The following is a 23,868-nucleotide window of genomic DNA, read 5'->3' as shown; positions in this document are numbered from 1 at the left end:
CTCCCCAGTCTGTCAGATGATGGTCACAGGCTGGTTCTGGGGGCCGAGGGCTTAGGAGGGTCCAGCTGCGTCCTGCAGGCAGGGTTTCCCGGCCGCTGGGCTGGCCTGGAGGCTGGGAGGGCAAGTCACCAGGCACGGGGTCCAAGCATGCCCCCACCCAAGGTGTTTTTGTGGGGTCTCAGCGCCAGGAGCGTGGTCTGCGGTTTGGGGTCCCAGGATCATTTTCAGGGAGCGGGTGCCTGGTCCCTGAGGAGTCCCAGCCGGGGGAGGGCATGGGATGTCAGGGGCATCTGTGGTAGGGGTCCCTCCCATAATGGGGGTCTTGCTTCCAGAAAAGGGGGCACTGAGACCCTGCAGGGGGGGTCAGGCCCGGAGAGTGGGGGTCCCACCAAGAGTCCCCAGCGTCAGGGCTGCGAGGACCAGCTGGGAGGGGAGTGGCGTCAGTGAGAGAGGGGTTGGGGGTCTTTCAGGTCACTGGAGTCAGGGAGGGTCTCCGGTGTCCTCGAGGGTGGGGAGAGGAGAACGGGCGTGGCCCCTGGTCAGGTTCGGGGTCTGCAGCCGGCCCAGCCCCCAAAGTCCAGACTGTGCATCGCCCTGGGGGGCCCATGGGGGCCGAGACCCTGTGGCGCAGCCCACAGTTCCCAGGACCTCGACCCCACCTTGGACCCTGGCCTGGCCATCCCGGCAGTGGGACAGTGCTGGGGGTGTGAGTCCAACCCCAAGGGGGTTGTCCTGGGGGCACTGGGGACAGGATAGCGCCTGCTTGAATGTCCAAAGGCTCCTTCCCTGCAAGCTCGGCCTTGGGCCAAAGGCTCCAGGCTCGCCCGAGGCCTCAAAGCCTGACAGACAGACTACAGAGGAGCTGGACTCACAATTTGTTCGAGAAATGCAATTTTATTCCAGCAATCAAACAAGAGAACATAAATATTCAATTATGGTGATTTTGGACAGCTCCCAGAGGGGCTGTCGCCTGGACAGTCCCTGGCACACAGTAGGTGCTCAGCAGAGGGAATAAGGCAGTGCAGGAGTTCCTGGGTAATGAAACCTTCAGAGGAGCCGGAGTGACCACTGGGTAGCGGTGATGAAGCCATGTGTGCAGCCTCCCACATAAAACATGAAAACGTGACTCTCATGCCTGTGTGTTGTCAGCAAAAGCAATAAGCCTCTGCCTCTTTATTCACAAGATGTTTTTCACCAACCACGTGAATGAAATTCATAACCAAAATTACCATGATGGACTAGATGTGATGTTTTTCATTTTTATTTTCTTAATTTTGCAGTTCAGGGTTTGGACTGGTTACTTGCATTATTTTAACTTTTTAGGTTATGTTGTATGGTTGTGGCTTTTCCATGGGTGTTATGGACTGAACTGTGTCCCCCCTGAAATTCCTATGTTGAAGCCCTGACCGTCCACTGTGATGGTATTTGGAGGCAATTAGGGTTAAATGAGGTCATAAGGGTGGGGCCATAATCCAATAGGATCAGTAAGCCTTATAAGAAGAGAAAGAGAGAGAGCTCCCTCCCCCCTCCCGCCTGCACTCCGAGGAAAGGCCACAGAGGACACAGCAGCTGACGGCCAGAAAGGGGCTCTCACCAGACCCAGGACTCTGTCAAGCCTTGACCTGGGGCTGGCAGCCTCCAGTTCTGTGACAAAATAGATCTCTGTTGTTTAAGCTCTCCCATCTGTGGTGCTGTGTTCTGGCAGCACAAGCGTCTGTGTGCAGGCAAACCCACAGGTGATCCAGGCCAAGGGGGAGGGGAGGGGAGTGGGGGCAGGGGGCAGAGAGGGGAGGCTCATGGCTGCCTGATGGCCACTGTGAGTGGCGCAGTTCTCAGGGTCCTGAGGACACTTCCCAACACGCCCTGCCAAACCCCCTGCCCAAACGCACACCGCCCTCTGGGTACATTTGGCCTTGCAGGTGTGTCCTGGTGTGGCTGGCAGCCTTGGAGTGGAGTCACTGCAGCCCTGCCTAAAATCACACCCCAGGTGGAAGCAAGGAGGTCATGGAGGCTGCACGCCCACCCACAGCCCCAGCCCACGGGGGTGACAGTGTGGAGAAGTGGTCGAGGGGAGGTGCCAGCAGCTGGGCGTGGGTGTCAGAAGGGAAGGAACAGTGCACATTCCACACCCCTACGCTGACTAGGCTCACAGGGCAGGCTGGCCTCCGCACCGTTCTTGACCATCTGCCCCGGAGATGCTTTCATCCTACAGATGCCCACAGATCCAGCCAAACAGCCACGCTTCTCACCCGAGCTCTGCTTCCCGTGTGAGGTGCCCCAGCTGCTCACCCGTGCCTCTGCAGGGGCTTTGCGCTTCCCGTCCCCTTGTCCTTGGGCATCCTGTGGTCACCTCTGCAGCACCCCGTCCAGCGGCCAACGATGGCATCACATTCCTTCTGAATCCGTGGGTCCACAGGGTAACGCTGTGCTCTGCTGCCCTTTGAACGGCTTCTTGGGTCTCAGAAGCATTCCCACGCAGGAGAAATGCCATGAGTTCTCAGGACGGGCTCTTGGTGAAAACCCCAGAGGGTGACATGAGCAGAGGGTCACTGGGCAGGCAGCGCAGCACACACTGTTCTGGTGGGGATGTGGCTGGCCTGTGCGATGTGAGGGCGCTGTCTCCACAGAGGCCACTCTTCCGAAAGGCTTTGCTCAGGAGCCCTGACAAAGGGACAGGGGCGTGTGCTGGGCCAGAGGTACCCCAAGCGTGTCTGATGGCTCTGTCTCCGGGACAGGGGGCTGAGGATGGGGCTGCGGACAGAAACATGGGCACGGCTGAGCCCACCACAGCCCACTGCACCGGGCCGCACCCCTGGTGCTGGGCGCCGTGTGCCAGACCCTGTGCTCAGCTCAGTCTAACCCCCGACAGCAACCCTTGAGGCTGACCTTCCTGCCCTACTGAGGACCCCTGGGCTACCTCACAGCAGAAAGTCCTCGAAGGACACCCAGTGAGGACTGGACCCCTCGGCAGCATCTGCCCAAATGGTCACCCAGCTCCCCCCCCACCCCAACTCCGAGCTCAGCCACCCAGTCGAGCCGCCCAGTGCAGCAGGATCTGAACCCGCTCTCTCTCCACTACACCACTGGTGGCCACTTCCCATCAGCAAGAAACCGGGGAGAAAACCCGAGGAACAGTCATACTGCTCAGGTCTCCTGGGACTCCGACATAGATACTAGAAGATGCACCCGCCCACGTCCCCACCCATCTGCCCACCAACCCATCTGTCTGTCCATCCAAACAGTGTCTCCTGGGTGCTCTGTGGGTCAGGCAGTGTGTCAGGAACTGGGGAGGCATCCAGGAGCCTCACGGGCTTCGTGGAGCCCCTCATTCGTGGAACGATCTTCCCACGGGGAGGGCAGGCCTGGCCGGAAGCCTGGAGGAGGGAGCCCACGTGTCACAACTGTGAGATGCGATCAGCTGTGGTGGGAGAAGGCAACACCTCAGGGAAGGAGACCCAGAAAGGGTCGCCAAGGAGGTCAGGGAGGGAGCAGAGTCCTTTCCTCTAAGTAGGAGGGTCCCTAGGCGGCCGGCAGGGCAGGTGAAGGGGGCGGGAGGGAGGCTCTGAGCAGCTGCGTGGTGGGCACAGGTGCTGAGCAGGGGCCAGGTTTCGTGTGGGTTCTGAAGGTGCAGCGGACAGGTATGCCGGGGGATCGGAGCAGGGCGCCTGCCTCCTAGGCCTGGGGCAGAAACGCCGGAAGAGGGTATGCCCGGTAGGTACTGAGGCTGCAGTGTGGGCCTGGGAGGAAATGAGCGCTGTGTTGGCCTCATCCAGGGCCCAGGTGAGCCATCTAGCTGGGAGCACAAGCAAGAGCAGGTCGAGGCCTGGACGTGGAGCCCCGGCCAAGCCCTGGGGAGAAAGGGCCGGGAGTCCCCTTGCTGGAGGTCTTGTGGGGGCGGGGGTGCTGGGCTCCCAGGTCGGAGGGGAGGGGCCCCTCATGAAAGGAGCAGGGGCAGCCCCGGATGGGGGAGGGCAGAGGGACTTGGATTCTCCCCCACCAAGGCGCCGTGGGGAGGCGCTGGCTTCTGACAAGTTGTTGACCCTGTCAGGAAATGCAGGCTCCAGGCGGAGACACAGCAGGGGCCTTAAGGCCTGACCCCTTCTGACCCGCAGGCTTCTAGTGGGTTCGGCGCAGTCCCAGGCCCCCGCCTTTAGGGACAAGGAGCGCCTCCGGGTGAGTGTGCCCACAGCGGCCCCAGGCAACTCAGGAGTGGAGCCAAGGGGCGCCCGAGGCACCGACGCCCACACCCGGCAGTTGAGACCGCAGGGACCCCGGCGCTGCCCTCCGCCCCCAAGGGAGGCGGTCGCCCGGGCCTGCGCCCTCCCGCCCCGGGCGCCAGAGAGGGCGGGACGGAGAGCGCGCGGGGCGGGGAGGGGGCAGGCCGGCGTGAGTGGAAGATGAGGTTCCCGGGGCGCGGCGGTGGGAGGCGAGGTCTGGCGGCCCGGCGGGCGTGCGCCGCACGCCGGCGGGCGGGCCGAGAGCAGGCGACTCCGGCTGCGCTCTCGTGCGCGCGGCGCGGGCGGGAAGGCTCCGCCCCGGGGAGGGAGGGGGGCGCCGGATTAAAGGCCACCCTGGCTGGCGGGGACCGGGACAGCAGCCCTCACCCAGAGCGCACTCGGCTCCGCGCCGCCCAACGCGAGTCCCGCCGGCCCCGCTGGTCCGGCGGCCCCGGCGCGGCACGTCCCGCAGGGCGCAGCAGGTCTCTCGCGACCTGAGCATCTGGGCAGGGCGCTGAGCGGTGGCGGCGATGCCAGGGCGCGGGGCCCCGGGCCCCGGTTGGGGGCTGCTGCTGGTGCTGCTGGCGCTGGGCGAGCTGCCGCGGGCGCAGGGCGTCGAGGAGAAGCCTGGCGGGGCGCACGGGGAGAGCCAGGGCTTCCAGGTGGTCACCTTCAAATGGCACCACGTCCAGGACCCGTACATCATCGCGCTCTGGATCCTCGTGGCCAGCTTGGCCAAGATCGGTAAGCCGGCTCGGGCTCCTTGGGCGCGGGTTCCTGGCCCCGCCGCGACTTCCCCTCCGCCCACCCGCGGGGTCTGCGGGCCCCTTCCTGCGCCCCCGGCCGACAGAGCCGGCTGCCTGCGCCGCCTTCTTCACGGGCTCCGCCGGGTCCGGGCTCTTCCCTGTGGAAGGGGCGCGTCCAAGGCCGGTTGCCCGGCGGTCCCGTTGGGGAGCGCCGCGGCCAGCCCCGGGGATTCGGCCCTGGGTCGCTCAGGGCGAGGCTCGGGGACTGCGAGCCTGGCCGGGCCCGGAGTGGCAGTGCTCATGGCCGAGGGTTACCCGGTCCCGGCCGGGCGGCGCAGCCTCCTGAGTCCCCGGGTCCCCGGGTCCCCGGGTCTCCGCGGTCGGGACTCCCTCTGCCCCATCCAGGCCAGCAGACGTCGCGGACTGCTCCGCGCTGGGGCTCCCGCAGGCAGGTTTTCTGTCCGTCGGGCTTGTCGGGGCTGTTAGTGCAGGAGAGAGGGAATGTCCTTGCCTTCAAGCGCTGGAGCACTCCGTCCCCAGTGCAGAAAGAAAAATGGTGTCACCAAGATGAAACCCAGTACAGTCCTATTTATAGGAGCAAGTTTTCCACTGACAGTGTTTCTCTTCTAAAAATCCTGGTCTGTCAGATTTCTCTTCTCCTGACTTGCTCCACTGAACCAGCAAAGTGGGAATTGCAGGTAACTCCCGGGCAAGGTGACAGGAAGGTCAGCTTTCTTAAGAGCCTCTGAGGACCAAAGTTTCAACGTGTTGATCAACACCAGGGAGGGTCTTCCCCCGAGGTGGCGGAGGTGTGAGGGCAGGCGTAATTAGTAGGTGGAGCGGGGGAAACCCTGTGAGGGGGTCTGAGGGCTCCCCCCTCGCCACAGAACAGCCGGACAGGGATGGGACAGCAGAGGTTTTGGAATGGGGAGGGGCCGGGGGCTGCTGACCTCCTCAGCAGGACCAGGAGGGGCAGGCTCTGGGGAGAGTCGGTCAGAGGACTTTGGACCTGGCTTTGGGGGTTCCTGGTGTTCCTTGGCGGCTGGTTACAGCTTGTTTCTCCCTCAGCCCTGCCTGCCATGTGTCCTGCTGTGCCAGCGACCTCCCTTTAAGTCTCTCGTTTTGTTCTGTTTCTTTAAAAGCTCTCCGACCCCTCTGCCTCCCCCTTTTTCCTCCGGTGTCTGTTTAGTTCCTGGGCCCAAGCTGCCCTCCACTCCTTGGCTTTTTTGTGGGGGGTTGTGACGTCAGCAGTGAAATGTCGGCACCGAGATGGGGTCTCACGTGCTGTGTCTCCTCTGGACGTCTCTGCCGCAGGGGACTTGCCGACACTGGCCACTTTCTGCTGGTCACTTACGGGGCAGGTCCAGCCTCACCCTGGGGCTCTAGAAGCAGCACCCCGTCCTGAGGCTCCCCTGGGAGCTGACCAGTTTCTGGGGCAGAGCGGGGGACTCCTCCTCAGCCCCCTTCTCTCTTCTGTGAAACCACGGTCAGGATATGTGCAGGGTGGACCCGTGACACTCCGGGGGTCCCCACCTGGGACCTGGAGCCCCCCTGTCCTTTCTGTGCAAGCCCAGCCCCAGGTCCTGCACCTGGAGGTCCAGTGTCTGTTATTCACCCAGGAAGAGCCTGCCCCGAGGTCTCCTGAGCGCTCGTCTCCTCCAGAGGGGACCTTCTTGCGGGGGGGGGGGGGCTGCTCCCACCAGCTCCGCCTCTCGTGGGCAGGATGGGCCCAGAATGTGTTTTCCTGCCGCCACTTCAGTAGCTCCGCCTCCCCTGGGGCTGCTGGCCCCATCCGAGGGGGAAGGGGGGCCAGCTTGGGTAGAGGCTCGGTGGGGGGCTGTAAGGGAACATGAAGAGGACCCCGGAGAGAAGACCCACGGGGCCGGCCTGGCTGGCCTGGGAGTGCCCTCCTGCCCTGGGCCAGGCCTGGCCCCCACGCTGCCCACGCTGTCCTGCATTTGGAGGCTCCTGCTGTGACGGCAGAGGGTCTCGCCCGTGAACAGGCTGCGCAGCGGAGAGACTCCGTTCTCCCATCTCAGAAAGTAAGCTGGGACCCTCCCCAGGCCCAGCCCCCTCCCAGCCACGCCCCTGTCCTCTGGAACCCACTGCACTGACCCTGCCCAGGTCCCCAAGGCCCTCCGGGCGGCCCAGCATGGGCTTCACGTGACCCCGCCTCTTTGCCCTTCCCTGCGGCGCCCCCCCATCCCCTTCTGCCCTGTCCTGTCCCTGTTGCCCCTCGGCTGCCCCTTCACCATATACCTCGGGGCCCCACCCTAGGCCTCCCCGCCGCAGCCCAGCACCTCCAAGTATCCGTCTGGTGCCCGGGGCCCCCGCCTCTAGCGCACCAGGTGTCTCTGCACAGACGTCTCCCCGCAGCTCAGACAGAGATGAGGAGCAGGTGTGGCTGCCGAGCGCTCAGACCCCCGAGACCCCAGGCCCCTCTTCGCGGGTGCATTCGGGCCTGCCCGGGTCCCTCCCTGCTGTTGCATCGTCAGGAAACGCAGAAGGGGATGAAGCCAGGCCGGGAGCTGGTGCGCAGCTCCCGGCTGAGCCTGCAGGGCCGAGGCTGAAGGCTCTCCTGCAGCGGGTGGGGCGGTGTCTGCCCCTGGGTGCGTGGGGAAAGCCGGGGCCGCGCGTGGGACGTGTGCTCCGCGGGGCGCCTCGAGTCTGCAGCCGCTCAGCTCCCACCAGGATGAGTCTGGGCCTTGGCCCCGCTTGGACTCCCTCTCCGTCATCCTGTCCTATCTCCTCTGGCCCCCTCTGGGGCCAACGCCTAGTGGGCTCAGTGGGCGCACTTCGGCCGTGCGGGATCGCGAAGCTGTGGCAGCACTGGGTGGGGCCCACCTGAGGGTGGAGACCCAGGCGGCTTCTGCAGACAGAGCCTGGGGGTGGTGGGTGACCAGGGTAGGTGCTCCTGGAGGCCGCAAGGGAGACCCCGTTTGTCGTGCTCTGGCGCCGAGCCGGTGGGTTGAGGGCACCGCTGACTTCTGGCCGGAGCTGCTGGAAGTGGTGACTTGGCTTCTGAGCTGGGGAGCCGGAGGGGCAGGCGGAACTCGCCGTCTCTGCTGTTTCTCCTCTCCCTCTCCGTCTCCTCTGTCTCTAGGAGGGCGGCCCCCGCCCAGATCCCAGCCCCAAGGAGGGAGGGGGCTGCCCCCACACCCCGGCAGGAACACTTCGGGAAGAACCCGGAGCCCATGGGTCCCCGGATTCAGGGAAGGCAGCAGCTGCGGTGGGTGGCGCTGGCCCAGGCGTGCCCAGCAGCCATGGCCCTCTGAGACCCTCGGCCCCTCCCCCATGGCCCCTGGGGTTTTGCAAGTGGTCCTGCTCAATGCTTGGTCACCCCCCTCCCTCTTCACCCAGTCGTGGAGGAAGAGACCCCGGCGGGGGCGGGGGGTGCCCTTCCGAACCAGCAGAAGCCGGACACGGTCCCCCGGGCACCCTGAGGAGTAGCCAGGGCCTCTATGGTCACGCGTGCGACCCTATCTGCACACTTTACCCGCTCTGCCCCTCCGAGACTGCAGCACCTTGGCTCCTGGAGACGCGGGTCCCTTTTCCCACCTGTGCTCCAGCTGGAGCTCAGCCTTGGGGTCACGCTCTGTTCTGCCGGACGTTGTCGGAAGCTGCCTTATCAGGTCAGACTCTGCTCTCCAGGCCCCTAGACCCCGATTCCTGTCACTTGCAAAGCGCTTCCACTGTGGCTTCTCCTCTGGTCCAGCCCCAGCCCTTGCCAGGGGAGGGGCACAGCCCCCGGGTGCTGGGACACCCATGGCTTCTGTCCAGAGCACCTGCCGCGTCGGTGGATTTCTCTGAAGTTCGGGTGCTGGGTGTCTGCCCTGGGTTGTGCTCCCAGGCTGTCGGGGAGTGGTGGGCAATGTTTACCTCCTTGGGTTGACACCGGAAGCTTGTGGTTTTCGCTTCGTGCGCTCTGGTCCTAAGACCAGAACCCCCATCGCTGCACCCAACCCCTGTCCCTCTTTCCTGTGGGCTCCCCGGCGCCCTCCACCATGCTCTTCTCCCCGTTCCCACTGAATTTCCCTTACACCGCTCGAAAGAATGCATGAGAGGATCTGGAGAACAAGGATGACCTAAAAAGGCAGGGTGAGCAGCGGGAGTCCTCGGTGGACCCCATCCTCCCAGGAGCAGACGAATCAGTGGGCCCTAGTGGACCCCAAGCCTGGCAGGACAGATGGAGTCAAGACCCATCATCCAAGGTCTTGGAACCAAGGCCTCTCCCAAGAGTCTCTATGGGAGGGACATTCTGTGCTGAAAGTGTAAAGTCTCATTTGTCAGGAGCTGCCCGTGGGAGAATTAGCCACGGGCTGTAAAACAATCCACTGCATTTGGAGCTAAGGTACCTCTCTGGAGTATCCTGAGGAAGAGGGGCAAAGGTTGGGAAGTGCTGATAGCCCCAGTCCTGCCTGCTTGGCAGAAGGAACTCTCCAGGGATTTTCCCATCCAGCCAATTCCCGCAAGAGGATCCAAGAGAATCACGGCAGTGTTCCCAAGACTGCAAGTCCCAAAGGTCCCTGACACCTGCCGCTGGGCTCTCCCAGTCCGGCGCCTGGTCAGCCTCACGTTTATTTCTTCCCAGCGTCCGAGTCCCTTCTGACAGCAAGTTTTACCAGGAGCGTGTGGCAGAGTGGGGCAGGGGGCTCAGTGTGCAGTGGACCAGGTCAGGGCTGGTGGTCCTGGGCTCCCTCCACTCCTCCTGCCTTCCCTCTGAGAAGGGACTCCTCCAGCCCTCTCTGCGCTGGAGCCCAGAGTGGGTGGTGACCTCCCTGGGCTGAGGTGGGCACAGCTGGGGCCCGTCCCCTGCACCAGGAAACCTTGGAGGCGCCTGGGTGCTTTCCTGGCGTGATGTCTGCTTCACTGGGGTGGCTTTCTGCCCACCCCACCCCTGCACCTTTGCTCCCAGCCAGCCCCCGCCCTCCTTCCTGACCTTGCTCAGTGCCTCCTGCCCCTTCTCCATCCCTTCTTCATACTGTGAAGTCTGTCTTCTCTGTCTGCCCAGGGCAGGGGGAAGAGGGGTGCTGGCGGAACCCAGGTGCTTGCAGAGGCCCTCCCCGCCCAGCCCTGCCTACAGAGCCCATCAGACTCGGGGAGTTGAGCTCCAGGGGCCTGTGGGCCGGGTGGGGATGAGGGAGGCACACTATTAGTGGGGGGGGGGGGGATGGGCAGGGGACTGGCGGGGTGGCAGAGGCCCAAGGAGCGCCGGGCACGGGAGCAGCAAGGCCCCGTGGGTGCGAGGCTGTGGCCCTGCCGGCTTCCCTGGGTTCTAGCTGAAGCCCAGACGCTACCCCCCCGTCACCCCTGCGGCCAGGCCAGGAGCCCCACCCACCAGCATCTCTGCCCCCTCCTCTTCTGAGCTCAGAACCCTCCAGCCCACTGGGGTCTTGAGGTCGCCCCCTCAGCACTGGGGTCTGGGTTCAACCAGGTCAGCTCTGCAGAGGCGGGGGCTGCGTCTGTCCGTTCCTGCGCGTCCCCAGTGCCTGGAGGCCGGCCTGCCCCGGCGGCGCTCCTGCAGGTGTGTGTGCAGACGTGTGTGCTCGGCCGGACGGGCCGCTAGACGGGTAGCTGGGCAGGCGCGTGAGTGGGGGAAGGGATGGACACTCCACGACGGTGTGAGCTTCGTGCAAACCCTCGAGACGCGAAGCTCCTCAGCCAGGTTCTCGGCCGGAATTGCCACACACGCACACCCGGTGACCGCCCCACGCCGAGGGCAAGGCCGCATCAGCTTGGAGCACCGCGGGCTGTAGGTCTGAGGTGGGGAGAGCTCGCCCGCGCGAGGCCTGGCCTGAAGCAGCTCCCTGACGAGCTGATTCGGTCAGTTCACACCCAGTCCTGCCTTCTGGAGCAAGACAGGGCAGAACAGGCTCGCGGGTCCCCACTCGCGGGCCGCAGACAGACGCCTGCACGCCGGCTCACCGGCCCCCTGGGCGGAGCCTGGACTCGGGCCCCAGCCGCGCAGTATCCCCGGCACAGTACGACATCTGGGCTCCAACGTTTGATTTATTTTATTAGTGCAGCCAAAATGCTTGATTTTTAGCAGCCACAGCTCTGAGCGCTAGTTTAACATTCATCTTACAAACATTAATGCTGCCACGTGCCTGGCACCGCTGCAGGCCACGAGGACACGGCTTCCAATGAAACAGACCCAGACCTCCTCGGGGTGTGTCACGCCCCGGGGAGCAGGCGAGTCCGGCCGCGGGATGCATGGCGTCAAGTCCTGGCAGAACAGGGAAAGAAGAGAATAGCGCAGGTGGGGAGGAGTGAGCCCTGAGGGTTAGGGGGACATTTCCAGGGTCCAGACGGCCCTGCAGAGGCCCTGAGGTGGCCATATGGGGGCATGTTTGCGGGGCAGCTGAGGAGGCCACCCAGGAGAGGGGTGGCAGGTGAGGGGCCAGCGGGTCCACCGGCCACACGCGTCCCAGCGAAGTGGGGCCTCAGAGGCTTCTGGGCCGAGCACCCTGGACCCCTCCGGGAGGGACAGGACCCCAAGGGAGAGATGAGGGTGGGTCGGACCCATCACCCCCTGAGCTGAGCTGCCCCGTGGTGGTTTGTAATGTTTGCAAAATCCCTCTGATTTTGTAAGATTCTTCCCATAAGCGTGTTCAGAACAGACAAGCCGGAAAAACAGTGCGTACCTGCTCGAGGATCGGAAGGGAGATCCAGGTCTGCCTTCCGGAGACTCCGAACGAGGTGTCTGAGCACTGAGGGCCCAGCCAGGCAGTGTCGCTCCGGCCTCTGCGCCTCCAGTGTCCCAGGACAGGGAGGGGCCTGGTGCCGCCTCGCCTCTGCCGGGACCCCGGCTCTGCCAGGCCTGAGCCGCCTGTAGGGCTGGGGCTGAGGTCCCACTGCAAGGCCCCGGGCGGCATCTTGAGGTCATGGGGTCTTTCCTTGGAGCTGGCTGCATCTCAGGCCCACATCTGTGACCTGAGTGTTCACACATCGGTTCTAGAATGAATGGAGAGGCCCCAGGGTTTGCTGGACACAAGGGTTCAGAGTCCAGGCTGAGGGGTCAGGTGATGGCCAGGGTGCCGGCTTCCCCCCTGGGGGGCAGTCGAGATGGGCCGCAAAGGGAGGGGCCGGCAGAGCAAGAGGGGCTGGGGGAGGTGGTCCAGGCGGAGATGCCAGCCACGGGGCCCCAGCGCTGGCGGGTGGGGAAGGTGTCAGGGCCACCGGAGCCACGGTGGGGGGTGGTCAGGGCCGGACGGTGGAGATGTGGGACAGGCTGGAGGGTGTGGACTTGGGGGGGTGTTGAGCTGAGTCATCACAGGCCCCCGGTTGAACCCTCTGCTTCCGGCACAGATGTGGCCCTGGCGGGGTGGCCAGGTGTCGGCTCGGGAGGGCGTCCTGTGAGCCTGGACCTCCAGCCTCTGGGGCCGGGGGCAGACCGGGGTCCTCCAGGGCCCACCCGGTGCTCGCGGAGGAGGCCGCAGGCTGGAGGGGGAGGGTCAGGCCCCGTTTCCTCCTGGGTACATCAGGAAGACTGCGATGAGTTCACCACCTGCGGAGCTCTCTTGCCAAAGTCCAACTGGTTTTGAGTTCTCAGCTGGGAAAGGCCGAATGCGAAAGCTGGAAATGGCTGCTTCTCACAGCTCTTGGAATCACACAAAGGGTGGAAACCGCCAGCTCGCAGGGCTCTGTTTCTGCTCAGGTTTAGCGGGCCCTAGACGTTGGGGCACAGCGAACACGGGCCTGCAGCCTCCCAGCCTGCTTCCCTTGGCACGTGGCCCCCACCTGCTGGGTGCCGGTGCGGTGCCCCCCTGCCTGCTGCTCGGTGTGGACCCACCGAGGCAGGGCCGCCCGGGAGGCCCTCGCGCCTGTGTGCGTGTGCTGGTGCCCGTGGGTTGAGGGTTTCACCCGTGGCACTAAGATCTAGTCCCCAAGTGGCCGTGGATGCTGGGGACCTGAGGTCCCCTCATGTGCCTCTGGGTCACACTCTCCCTACCAGGGTCTGTGAGGAGTGGGTGAGACAGGCCTGGGGCTCTGGCGAGTGTTCACATCGTCCTCACCCCACACAGTCAGCGGGGGCGCACGGGGCCGTGAGGAGGCTCCCGGGCCCCACTCCAGCAGGAGAAGCCGGGCTCCCAGGGGCGCGGCTGGGAAGAGCCTTGGCCCCCTGAGAGCTGTATCCTGGGGTCACAGAGGCCTTTCTGCTGGAGAAGCCGCCAGGCACCCCCAGGGCAGGGCCCCAGAGCAGGCCTCCTCAGCGCTGCCTGGGGGCGGGGGTGGGAGGGGTGCAGCCTCCCTCCCGCTACTTTGCACAGGCCCGTTCGGAGGCCAGGCTCTCCGGAAGGCAGCGTCGCCCCCAGGCAGCACCAGCAGTAACTCAGTAACCGAGCAGAACGTGCCAGAGCACCTCCACATGTGACTGCTAACCCCAAACCTAACCCTTCCGCCTCCTGAGGCAGCGAAACCTTCCTTCTCCTCCTTCAGTTGACAATCCGGACGGAGACCGGCTGCCTTGTAGCCTGGGGTGGGCGTGTCGCCGGCCTCAGACTCTCATCAGCTTCTGGGAAGCCTGGCGAGATCCCCGGTTCTCAGTCCGGTTCAGTCCCCTGGGGGTCGTCGGCCCCAACATCTCGAATCAGAGCTTCTGGGGTGAGGCAGGGGCCAGGCCCAAGCCTGTGGGTCTCCTGGGCGGGCAGCAGGCGGAAGCAGACGGTCGCTGTCCTGAGCAGGCGCCGCCCGGCTGGGCTCCTGGAGGCTGCCTGCAACCTCACAGGATCTGAGGACGCCCCAGGGCCCCCCACACCCTGGCGTCTGCCTGGCCTGCCACTGCGTCTAAGAGGACTTGTGATGGCCTTGCTGTGGGCAAGCTGCTGTCCCCTCTGACCCCTCAGCCTCCTCAGCAGGGACACGGCCAGGTTCAGCATCTCCCTCGGGTGCAGACTTAAACAGGTGCTTAGAAGGTGCCGGGTGGACATTCTGTGAACACTGTAGTTACCCTGCACAGCACCCGGCCTTAATAAGAGGTCAACGAACAATAGTTGGATGAAAACGAAAATGCCAAGACAGTCACACAATAACTACAGACACTAAGTCTGAGGTGGACGGTGGGAGCCAGGACCTCGTGGCACCAGCAAGGGCAGGGGCCAGGGTCCTTTAATGCCGGGTAAGGAGGGGACTGGGCAGTCCTGCCCCCCACACACCTGTTGCCTGCAGCCTCCCAGTTCCCACCTGTCCTGGGGTGGGAATGATTCTGTGGACTCAGCAAGGTGCTGGCTTTTACCCAGTGAGTTCCCAGCTGGAGAGGGTGTTGCACGGAGCTGGCCAGGAGTGTGAGGAGTGACCTCTCTGTGACCTGGTGTTGGCCCCACACAGGTGCACCTCAAACCCCGGCTGTTAGGTGACCCTTTCGGTGCTGGGGTCTCCAGTGCAGTGTTGCTAGGATTTGGGAGGGGGGATCACGTGACCGCCATTTAGCAATATAATTAGTGAACAGAGCAGGGCTCAGGGGTGAGTGTGTGAGGTGGGGCCTGTGGGCACACACCCACGTGCAGGCTGTGAGGGCCCAGCCCTCTCCCCCTCATTCCCCCCCAACCCCATACAGCCTACCTTCCTGGGGACACACTACAAAAGGAGGGCAGTTTTAAGCTTCTGAGAAGGCCCTGGATGGAGAATGCGGCATCTGTTGTCAAAACCCTTTACTCATTAACTTGCTAGAACCAGGAACGTTCCGATGGCAAGGGCGCCCTCAGCCCCGAGCCCTGCCCACGGCCTGCCTTGGGGGCCTGAGGGGAGCACATCCTGGCCCAGCACCACCTCTGCCTTCCGCCAGGGCACCCCAGGGAGGCACTGGCGATGCAGGGTGAGCACACGTGGCCGCCCGGGGGCAAGGACAGGCTCCTCTCGCCAGGCCAGGGGAGCCAGTGCAACCCGACTGCCCCCGGGCCCAGTGCTCTGGGACCCTCCTCCCAACACGCCCGGCCCCCCCGGCCTCTTCCAGCTGGTGCGGGGGGCAGAGACCAGGGGAATTTGTCCCTGCAGCCCCCGCAGACCCCCACCTGGCCCTCAAGGGCACCCAGGGAACTGGCATGCGAGCAGTAGCTCCGGCGGGCTTTCCATTTACAATCCTGGTTTTCTCACGATCTGGAGATTCCTTTTAGTGTTAATGAGCTGAACACGTCCGGAAGGCAGATGGCGTGAGCGCCCTCCCAAGCCACAGGCTGCAAGTCCTTGCCGTCCTGAGCCGTGCCCGTGGCCCGTGGCCACGGAGGCTCGGGGGAGGGGGGCCCGAGGCGGCCAGGAGAGGAGCGGGAAGGAGGCCGGCTGCCCGGACGGCCTGTCCTCAGAGGAGGCCTGGCCCTGACCCCGTGCCCGCGGTGGCCGCCTCTGAGGACAGGCCGCCCGGAGCGCGTGGGACCACCGCATCGCCGCCCCCCCGCCCCCGCCTGCAGGAGCCCCGGGGCCGCGCTTAGCTGTTCTCAGCCTAATCCACGCAGGCCCCCCGGCCTGACCGTGGGAAGTTAAAGTTAAACGAGACAAGTCGTCCGCTGTCCGGGAGCAAGGTCCTCCGCTTCGCAGCCGCGCACCCGTCTGCACCTCTTCCCGGCAGCCTGGCCTGGGCCCGCCCGTCGGGGGCCCACGGGGTGTGCGCAGGGCGGGTCGCAGGGGTCGCAGCCTCGGCTCCCGCCTCCCGTGGAGCTCCCGGGCTCCGAGGACCCTGCGTCGGTGGTCGTCGGGGCCCCTCCTTCGGGGCAGGGAGAGGCCCGCAGGGCTGAGGAGCGGACAGCAGCGAGGCCGCTGCGCCCCGGCCGGGACTTTCTCCCCCGGGAGGTCCTCTCGCGCCGAGTCCCGTGTGAACGGAGCTCCCGGATCTCGGCGAAGCGCCTTGTGCCGCAGACTCGAAGGTCTGAGACTGCCGCGCACCCGGGCCTGGCTGGCGCTGGACCGCGGGTCCGCCACGTCGCTAGCGGGCTTTGCCGTCGTCGCCGGGGCCGCCAGAGCTGGTGTCTGAAGATGGTGCCGCCCCTGCTCGCGCACACTCACGCTTGCCCACGCCTCCCTCCTTGGCACCCCGCCGCACGCCCCCAACGGGCAGGCCCCCTCCCGGGTCCCGGACCTCACTCTGCTGGTCCGGGGGACCCCTCCCTGTGGGTGGCAACAACACCCTTTGCAGTAAAAAGTGGGGCTTTTGTTTGTAAGAATTCTGGGGGAACCTTCCCGTCGTGTTGGCGCAGTAGAATCAGGACGGATGGTTGACGCTGGCGGGAAGTTGCAGGCTGACGGCACCGGGTTCTCCCTCTGGGTGACAAGCAGGCATGTTTCCCAGCCCGCCCATCCCGCCCTCTAGTACTCAGTGTGTCACCTCCGTCCCTGGCCCGGCCTCCTGAGGCCACATCCCAGCGCGAGGCCCACCGTCCAGAGGAGCACCCACCGTGGCTGCAGAGATGCTGGCTTTTAAAAGTTAGTAGACCGAATATTTTTAGTTGTAAATTTACAGGATCATTGAGCAAAGAGTCCAGAGAGTTTCCTGTACTCCCCATCCCTATTCCCCTCCCCCCCCCAACACACACACAGTTTCCCTATTGTCAACATCTTGCACTGGCACCGATCATTGGTTACAATAGATGAACCAATATCAATACGTTATTATTAACTGAAGTCCAAGGTTTACATTAAATTTCCATCAGTGTCATACAATCTATGAGTGTGGACAAATGTCTAATGACATGTATCTACTTTTTTTATTTATTTATTTTTTGTGGAATCTTAGTTCCCCAGCCAGGGATCAAACCCGTGCCCCTTGCATTGGAAGCGCGGAGTCTTAACCACCTGACTGCCAGGGAAGTCCCAACCACTGATGCTTTTACTGTCTCCATGGTCTTGCCTTTTCCAGAATATCCTAGAGTTGGAATCCTACAGGATGCAGCCTTTCACATCGGCTTCCTTCACTTAGTCACACGCATCTAAGTTTCCTCCACGTCTTTTCATGGCTTGATGGCTCACTTCTTTTTAGTGCAGAATATTCCACTGTCTGGATGGACCACAGTTTATCCATTTACCTGCTGAAGGACACCTTAGCTGCTTCCAAGCTTTCACAATGATGAATACAGTTGCTATAATCATCTGTGTGCAGGGTTTTGTGTGGACATAAGGTTTTAACTCATTTGTGTAAATACCAAGGCGCATGATTGCTGGATCACATGGTAAGAGTGTGCTGAGTTTGTAAGAAACTATTATACTGTCCTCCAGAGCGGCGACGCCCTTCTGCATTCCTATTGGGGTTCCTGGAGCTCCACGTCCTCACCAGCAATTCGTGTGGTCAGTGCCTGGACTTTAATGATTCTGGAGGATGAGCAGTGGTGCTGTTTCCATTTGTGTTTCCAACAGCGCATGGTGTGAGTGTCTCTTCGTGTCCTAACTTCCATCTGCACTTCTTCTTTGGTAAGGTGTCTGTTTAGATTTGGGGCCCATTTTTCAGTTGGGTTGTTTGTTTTCTGATTGAGTTTTAAGAGTCGTTTGTATATTTTGGATACAAATCCTTTATCAGATGTGTGTTTTGCAAATATTTTATGCCTGTCTATGACTTTTTTCATTCTCTTAGCTTTCACAGACACTTCATTAATTTGAAGGAACCCCAACTTATCAATTCTTTCTTTCATAGATCATACTTTTGGTGTTGTGTCTAAAAACTCATCTCCAAACCTGAGGTCATCTAGGTTTCTCCCGTCTTATCCTCTGGGAGTTTCATAGTCTTGCAGTTTCATTTTAGGTCCCTGATCCACTTTGAGTTGATTTTTGTGAAGGGTGTGAGGTCTCGATTCATCTTCTGTGAGGACGTCAGTTGTTCCAGCACCATTTGTCGAAGAGATTGTCTCTGCTCCATTGCGTTGTCTTTGCTCCTTTGTCAAAGATCGGTGACCGCATTTATAGGGTCTGTTTCTGGGCTCTGTTCTGTCTGTTGATCTATGTGTCTATTCTGGCCCCGACACCGCACTGTCTCGGTTTCTGTAGCTTCACAGTAAGTCCTGGAGTCGGGTGGTGTCCATCCTCCAACTTGGTTCCTCTTCAATGTTGCCTTGGCTGTTCTGGGTCTTATACCTCCTCTCCATGTAAATTTGAGAATCAATTTCTTGATATTCACTTAAAATAACTTGCTGGGATTTTTTATTGGCGTTGCATTGTATCTGTGGATTATGTTGGGAACTGACATCTTGACCATATTGAGTCTTCCTCTCCATGAATGTAGACTCTCTCTCCATTTATTTAAATCTTCTTCAGTTTCCTTCATCCAAGTTTAGAAGTTCTCCTCATACAGGCCCAGCACATATTTTGTTAGATTTATACCTAAGCGTGGGTTTTTTTGGTGCTGATGTAAACGGTATTGTGTATTGAATTTCAAATTCCGTACATTCACTGCTAGTTCATAGGAAGCAATTGACAATCTATATCCTTCAGCCTTGCTATCATCACTTACTAGTTCCAGGAGTTTTTTGTTGATTCTTTGGGGTTTTCTACTCAGATGATCATGTCACCTGGGAACACAGCATCTGCCCTGCGGCCCCGCCCCCAGTAAGGCCAGTGTGCTCGCCCTGTGGCTCCTGGCTTTGCTGCCATGTGTTGGGCATTTCAAGCTACCTTGGCCGGGACCAGACATGAGGTGGGCGAGGCGGGAAGGAGTTGTGATGTCAGCTTCCCAGATGTGGGGAACCTGCCCCCACCCACGTGCTTGCTCCCTGAGTTCTGATGTTCCCACCAAGATTTCAGTGCCATACACTGTTATGACGACACGAAACGTAGCCTGGAATAGCACAGATCACTGTTCCATTTCCTGCACAACCGTTCGTTTTACCTAAAGTTAATGATTGTCTGTGGTCGGTGGTGCCATTTTCTATGTACTTAAATAACTCCCTGCCCCAAACCCCTGCAGGCTGCTGTGCTGCACAGCACTCCAGCCCCCGTGTCTGCTGCTTTGTCCCGAGACACCAGGTCCCTGGGCTTCCCTCTGCCAAACACAGCACCGGCCCTCCCGTCACCCTGCCCTCCATGGGGCACCCCGCCTGGCATCCCATGCCTTCTGTCTTGGGGAGCCCCTCTTTGGTGGACTCATTCTCCACCAAATGTGACTTTCCCCCCCTTCCTCTGGGGACTGGCTGTGCAGTGGAGGGTGACATCGACCGTCCTGAGCAGACTGATGACCTACTGGATTCATGCTGGGGACCCCTCCCCTCTCCCCTCCCTCCTCCCGCCTCCTCTCCCCAGTAATGATGTGCTTTGAGGCAGATCTCATTTCATCTGTCGAGCTTGGTCCCCGGAAGCACAAGCCTTTCATCCGGAGACGTTTGTGGCTGCTTCGTCCGTGTCTCTCCCTCTGTCCCTCTTCTAGCTCCTTCTGAGAGAACCTGTGTTGTCCTTTCTACTCTTGAATTTTCTCTCCTGTGTTGGTGTCTCTGTCTTTTTCCTCTGTCTTCTGAGAGAGCCTTTAACTTCATCTTGCAACACCTCCATTGAGTTTTGTGGGTTTTTTTTAAATATTTATTTATTTATTTAGGCTGCGTCAGGTCTTAGTTGCGGCACGCGGGATCTTCGTTGCGCCATGCAGGCTCTTTGTTGCAGCCCGCAGGCTTCTCTCTAGTTGTGATGCGCGGGCTCCAGAGTGGGTGGGCTCTGTAGTTTGCAGCACGTGGGCTCTAGTTGAGGCGCGCGGGCTCAGTAGTCGTGGCACACGGGCTTAGTTGCCCCGTGGCATGTGGAATCTCAGTTCCCCGACCAGGGATCGAACTCGCATCCCCTGCCTTGGAAGGCAGATTCTTTACCGCTGGACCACCAGGGAGGTCCCTCCATTGAGTTTTTAGTTTCTGCTCCCGTATTTTCTCATATTAACAAGAGTTTGTAAATCGCTGAGTGCACTCTTTTGTCTAGGATGCAGCTCCTTTTCCCAGTGTGGACCTGCCTCTCCCTGCAGCGTTTCCTCACTTGCTCTGCTTGTGCTTTACATGATTCGGCCACTGGTTTTCAAGCCCAAGATCTCCCACGCCCCACCCCTCCCCCCCCGGCTGATCAGGCTGGGTCCGCGCACGTGGGGGCCGACCTCACGGTGCCCAGCAGGGAGCGCGGGGGCTGCAGGGGTGGGGAGGCCAGGATGCCAGTGTCTTCAGAACCCCCCTTCCTGCTGGCCTGGCCAAAAATCTAAAAATAAAGAAAATAAATGACACCATTGCCCTTTTGTTTTCACTGGGCTTGGGAAGGAAACACTTAATCCACCTTCCTTGCAGGAATCTGATTTTCATCTTTACGACAGCCCAGAAAGGTCTAGACTGTCATCTTACGATAAGGAAACCAAGTCTAAAAGGAATAAAATAATAACTTGCTAGTGACCGGCAACACAGGTCCCTCAGAACAGAAAGCCCTCGAATGTGCAGAAACCCTGTCTCTTGACCTCTCTGACAGGTGCTGTTCCTCTGGGTGGCCCCAGCACGGGGTGGGGGGCAGCTCCTGCCCTTGGTCCTGAGCCCCCTGCACGCGTTTGGGCCGAACGATGGGAACCTGGGGGTGCAAGGCAGTCCCAGTGAGGGTGTTGGCTGTGCCGTTCGCCCCCAGGGACAGTTTACATAGCTCGGTCCAGCTTTTCTCAAGACCCGTGCCCGTGCAGGGTCCTCTGATGGTCTCCTCGCCCTTTGCCCTCTGCAGCACGGTGTCCATATCAGAAATCAATAGTCCCATCGCTTCCTGCTGCTCTGGGTCTGGGCAGTGGCCTGTGACAAAGTCCTGGCTTCGGGGCCAGTGCTGGGAGCGCCCTGATAGCAGGGGCTGCGGTGACCTGGCAGCCACGTGAATGGCAGACGTGGTTTATGACACCTTGGGACATTGCCCACGCACTTTATCTGCACAAAAGACATCCTCAGAGAAAATGGCCTTGCTGAAATTTTTCACACGAAGGTATAAAGGTCAGCGAGATGTAACATTGCTCCTCTACAGGAAACCTGTTTCCAGATTCCCCGAAGCCGCGCCAGAGTGGAACAGCCTGCATCTTGGCTCCGGTGGACTTCACAGTGAATTTGATCACTGCAGTCAGTCTCCAAACCTCCAGCCAACCAGCAGCTCCACTGAGGTCAAGACTTTTCTCCCCTCAGTGATGGCTCCCTGTGATGTAACTAACTTTATGTTCTTAAATCTTAGAACTTTGAAGAATGCCTCTTCTGGTTTGTTTAGCCTCCAGGGCCACCAGCCTCCAGCTTCCTCATTCTGTAAAAGCAGAGTCACCGAGCACATGCCATTCTGTGGCCCTTTTTACACCTCACGCAGAGAAAGGGAGTTTGTGTGGTGCCGGCGCTGGGATCCGTGTGATTCTGATTTGGAAACCTTACCTCTACCTGCCTTTGCTGTTTTTGCTGCTGTGCCTGTCACAGCTCAAGTTCAATGAATTCTTTTGTGAAGTAAGGTCTCAGTGACCTGCTTACCAGCTACCTTCAGCAATCACGCCCTGTGTGTCATTAAACTGACACCGTCAGCGTGAACCATCTGTGCCTTGGCCCTGCCGTGGTGCTCTGCTTGGGCCCAGGCCCTGGAGCAGCCCCTCCGCCCTCCTCTTCTGAGGGCCTGGCCCCAGACCCCACCCAGCTCACCCCGAAGTCCAGGCGCCCACTTCACCTCTGACCTGCAGCTTTTAGGCCCTTCCCGCACCCAAACTTACCTGCCCTGGACCCTCAGCTTCACTTGAAGCAGAGCAATAGAAATCGTCTAATCTGAAGTAGTTCTCAAGTCTATAAATTGATATCTTTCATCAAATTGGGGACATTTTTGGTCATTACTTCTTCAGATTGTTTTCTACTCCATTGCCCTCTCGTCTCCTTCTAGGACTCCAATTTCTTCTGATATTGTCCCACAGGCCACTGAGGCTCTGTTTACTTTTTATCTTTCTTTTTTCTTTGTTCTTCAGATTGGTTCATTTCTACTGTCATCTCTATCTACTATTAAGCCTATCCATTGACTTTTTTATTTCGGTTATTGAATTCTTCAGTTCTAGAATTCCAACTTGGTTCTTTTAGATATCTTCTATTTCAAGGGCCAGCAGACTACGCCCATGGGCTGGCTACCAGTTTTTGTAAATAAAGTTTTATTGGAACACAGTGGTGTTCCTCTGTTTATATATGTTATGACCGTTTTGTGCTATAGTGGCAGAGCTGAGTAACTGAAAAACAGAATGTGTAGCCCACAAGCCTAAACAATTTACTATCTGGCTCTTTTAGAAAAAAATTGCCAAATCCTGTTGTATTCCACTGGTGAGATTTACTATTGTTAATTCATTACAAGCATATTTTCCTTTACATTCTTGAGCATGGTTATAATAGCGGTTTTCAAGTCCTTGTCTGCTAATTCCAACATCTGGGTCATCTTGAGGTCTCCACTGATTTATGGATCCCATTTTCCTGTTTCTTCATATGTCTAGTAATTTTGATTTGTTTCCAGGACACTATGAATGATACATTGTAGAGACTCTGTATTCTGTTATGTTCCTCTGGAGAGCATTGATTTTTGTGGTGGGTGTTGTTGCTGCATTGTGGTTTTGCCAGGACTGGACCGAAACTCCAAATGTGTCTCCCTGTGGTGACAGCAGCTGAAACCTCTGAATTTTTGCTTCTGGCAGCTCAGGACCTGTCTCTCTTGTGTGTAATTCAAGGATCAGCCAGAGATTTCAAGAGTTCATGCACAGAATTTGGGGTTTGGCCTCTCAGGCTCTTTCCTTTCTGGGATTTCCCCCCTCTCTTTTCAGCTCCTGTGGTTGCCCTGATCTCTAGCCTCTGATTTTTCAATCCAGTCAGACTGTAGGTTTCTATTTGAGTTTTAGCTGCTCTGCATGGCCCCAGCTGGGACCTGCCCTTTGAAAAACAGCCATAAAAAAACAAGGAAATCGGCTGGCACTGGTCCCTTCCTCAATGTGGAGAGCCCATCTGGTGTCTGCCTTCGTTTACTCTCTCTTCAGTGTTGTGTTTGTTGTGGGTATTTTTTCCAGAGCTCATGGTCATTACCCAGAGGACAGTTGGCTGGACAGCTATTGACAGTGGGTCCATTGCTGGGACAATGGGAACTACTCCACTGGTGCCCATCCATGGGGTGTGATTGTCATGAATTCTTCTCCCAAGTCTTTAAGTCAGAGCCAATCATGAAATCTTAAGAAGGCAAAGCTTAAAATGTGTGCTTCTTTGTATGTGGAGCACTTAGGAGCAGGCTGACACAGAAGAAGGATGGAGAAGCCTCTTGGGGAGAAGGGCGCTGCGTGTGGAGGGGGGCTGGCGGCTGCAGACCCAGCTGGCGCTGGGGCCAGGCCACTCACTCATGGCTTCACTTGACAACACTTGTTAATTATTATCATTAATGCATATAATTATACGTGACATCACCAGTCACACCTGCTGGGTGGTTGCTGCCTGCCCTGCAGGGGGTGGCATCTGGGGGGACGCCTCTGAGCCCAGGACGAGGGTCCTCGGGCCAGTGCCTGTCCTGGGAGGGGCTGCGGGGACCCCCACGGCGCGACTGTAGAGAGTGCTGGAGAGTCAGCGCTGGGACCTGCGTGTGTGTCCGTGTCCCTGTGTGTGTCTGTGTGTCACTGTGTGTGTGTCTGTGTGTCACTGTGTGTGTGTCTGTGTGTGTTGCGTATGTCACTGTGTGTGTGTCTGTTGCGTGTGTCACTGTGTGTGTCTGTGTGTCCCTGTGTGTGTCCCTGTGTGTGTCTGTGTCACTGCGTGGGTGTGTCTGTGTGTCTTTGCCTCTGAGTGTGTGACATTTCAGGTCCCACCCGGACCGCTCGTCCTCCCGAGCAGGGGGGGGTCCCCTGTGCATTCCAGTGACTGCCCATCTTTCTGCTGGAAGGGTTTCACCGTTCATCTGGTTACTTTGAAGCAGAGCTGGATTTACCAAGGCTCGTATGTGTTAAAGTAAAACCAAGGGATTTACTG

General features: G+C 59.9%; 1 protein-coding gene across 2 annotated transcripts in view; it reads left to right on the top strand.

The window, feature by feature from the left end:
• Nucleotides 1-4,747: 4,747 nt before the first annotated feature.
• Nucleotides 4,748-23,868, top strand: part of SLC9A3 (solute carrier family 9 member A3) — a 40,752-nt gene continuing 21,631 nt past the window's right edge. For both annotated transcript variants that reach the window (XM_068535095.1, XM_068535094.1), the window contains exon 1: nt 4,748-4,961. In XM_068535095.1, coding sequence (XP_068391196.1) covers nt 4,748-4,961 — 214 coding nt within the window. The remainder of the gene's footprint in view (nt 4,962-23,868) is intronic.

Source organism: Eschrichtius robustus, chromosome 2 (assembly GCF_028021215.1).
Source record: "Eschrichtius robustus isolate mEscRob2 chromosome 2, mEscRob2.pri, whole genome shotgun sequence".
Lineage (NCBI taxonomy): Eukaryota > Metazoa > Chordata > Mammalia > Artiodactyla > Eschrichtiidae > Eschrichtius > Eschrichtius robustus.
The sequence above is the reverse complement of the archived record's forward strand: the minus strand, read 5'-3'. Positions and strand labels throughout refer to the sequence as shown.